This window comes from Bison bison, unplaced genomic scaffold, assembly GCF_000754665.1.
Source record: "Bison bison bison isolate TAMUID 2011002044 unplaced genomic scaffold, Bison_UMD1.0 scf7180017864041, whole genome shotgun sequence".
Lineage (NCBI taxonomy): Eukaryota > Metazoa > Chordata > Mammalia > Artiodactyla > Bovidae > Bison > Bison bison.
Genome location: NW_011494613.1, coordinates 645,231 through 647,551, shown reverse-complemented (window position 1 = coordinate 647,551; position 2,321 = coordinate 645,231). Strand labels below are relative to the sequence as shown.

Here is a 2,321-nt window from a genome sequence, read left to right as displayed (position 1 = left end):
TTCAATCAGCACATATTTGTTGAGCACTTACTATACGCAAAACACTGTTCCAGACTCTTGAAATACAAAAGGGAACAAAACAGACTAAGATTCTTAGGCACTTAGAGCTTACAATGCTTGCTTTTTAAAAGTAGCTTTATTGATGTGTGTGTGTTTAATTAGTAGACTTTTTTAGAATAATTTTAGAGGTACAGAAAAATTCAGCTGGTAATACAGAGAATTTCCTTATTACTCCCTGCAACCAACAGCAAGACGACCTGACCACTGGACTGCCAGGGAATCCCCCCAGATTTCCTTAGTTTTTATCCTAATATCTATATTCTCTTCCAAGAGCCCATCTGGGATACCATGTTACATTTAGTTGTCAGGTCTACTGAGGCTTTTCTTGGCTATGAGTTTCTCAGACTTTCCTTGGTTTTGATGACTTTAACAGTTTTGAGGAGCATGGGTCAGGAATATTGTGGGAGGGTCCTCTATTGGAATTTATCTAATGCTTTTCTCATGATCAGACTGGAATTAGAGGTTTTGGGGCGAAAGACCATAGACGTAAAGTGCCGTTTTCATCACTTTGTATCAAGGGCACATACTATCAAGCATGATTTAGTTTCTCAGCTGTAAAGTTCCTCTTTCCACACCTTTCTGTACCTTCTATTTGGAAGGATGTTATTATATTTAGCCTAGACTTAAGGAGTCATGTTCCATCTCCTTTAGGGGAGAGTATCTTCATAAATTATTTGTAGTTCTTACATATGGGAGATGTGTCTGTTCTCCCCATTTATTTACATATTAAGTCATTTATATCAGCATAGAGTCATGGGTATTTATTTATACTTTGCTTATAATTTAACACTGTTTTATTTCAATGCTCTAATTGTTTTAATTTCAGTCATCAGGGGCTCTTTGAGTTGACTCCTGTGCCCCTTTAACATACTGTCTCATGGATTTTTGGTTTTGTTTTTCCTTTTTGAGCACCGCCTTACTTTCTGGCACTACAGGATGTTCCAGGTCTACCTTATGTGCCCCATTCCTAGAATTAACCATTTTTCTAAAGGGTACTGATTTCTTTTATTGGAAAGTGGCCTTAGAAAGGAAGATCTGGCTTTAATGTGCTCCACCCTTCCTCTTTCTGTTCTAGCTACCATGGTTTTGGAATACAGCGACCACGTCAACAACAGCAGCCTGTTCCGAATAGCGATGCTGTCTTGAATTGCCCTGCCTGCATGACTACACTATGTCTTGATTGCCAAAGGTAACTGATAAAGGGTAACAACACACACATACACACACACGCATGAAAATAAAACCACTTGGTGGTCCTTGTTTAAATAGACTTTTGAGGTACTTAGGAATTCTGATAAAGTTCTGTCCTCATATATCCCTTGTGCTGCACGACTAATCTTTATAGAAATAATTTTGATTATATGTAGTCTAACTAGGTTTTCTAATAAGTACTTGCCAGTGCTGATAAGGATTCAGTAAAACTGCATATATATTTTAAGATGATGAAATCTCTCAAATAGACTCATTCTTTTTTTCTATTGTGATAACATAAAATTTAGTATTTTGAGCATTTAAAAATGTTGCTGTAAGAGTATTTCATTTGAATATTCAATTTATTGTTAGCTAGACCATTTAAGAATTAAATCTTTTCCCAGCTTTATTGAGACGTAATTGACATATACCATTGTATAAGCTTTAGGTATACAGTATACAGTGTAATGATTAGATATTCAAATATATTGTAGGATGATTACCACAATAAGGTTAGTTAACACAGCCATCACCTTACATAGTTCCTTTTTTTGGGTGGCGAAAACTTTTAAGATCTACTCTCAGCATTTTTCAAGTATGTGATACAGCGGGAGGCTTGGGTTTGATCCCTGGGTTGGGAAGATCCCCAGGAGGAGGTCATGGCAACCCACTCAGTGTTCTTATCTGGAGAATCCCTATGGACAGAGGAGCCTGGTGGGTTACAGTCCATGCAATTGCAAAGAGTCAGACACGACTGAGCAACTAAGCACACACATACACACACACACACACACACACACACAACTAAGCACAGCACATTGTTAACTATAGTCATCATGCTATACATGCATCTCCAGAGCTTAATCATTATAACTGGAAGTTTGTATCTTTTGACCACCTTCATCCACCTACCCTCCCCCACCAATTTTTTTTTTAATATAAATTTATTTATTTTAATTGGAGGCTAATTACTTTACAATATTGTATTGGTTTTGCCATACATCAACATGAATCTGCCACGGGTGTACACGTGTTCCCCCATCCCTGAACCCCCCTCCCACCTCCCTCCC

The 2,321-nt window shown here is 37.7% G+C and overlaps 1 protein-coding gene across 1 annotated transcript in view; it reads left to right on the top strand.

The window, feature by feature from the left end:
• EAPP (E2F-associated phosphoprotein) overlaps positions 1 to 2,321 on the top strand; it is a 15,233-nt gene that overhangs the window by 7,590 nt on the left and 5,322 nt on the right. Inside the window, exon 5 of the mRNA XM_010835282.1 lies at positions 1,136 to 1,249. Coding sequence (XP_010833584.1) covers positions 1,136 to 1,249 — 114 coding nt within the window. The remainder of the gene's footprint in view (positions 1 to 1,135; positions 1,250 to 2,321) is intronic.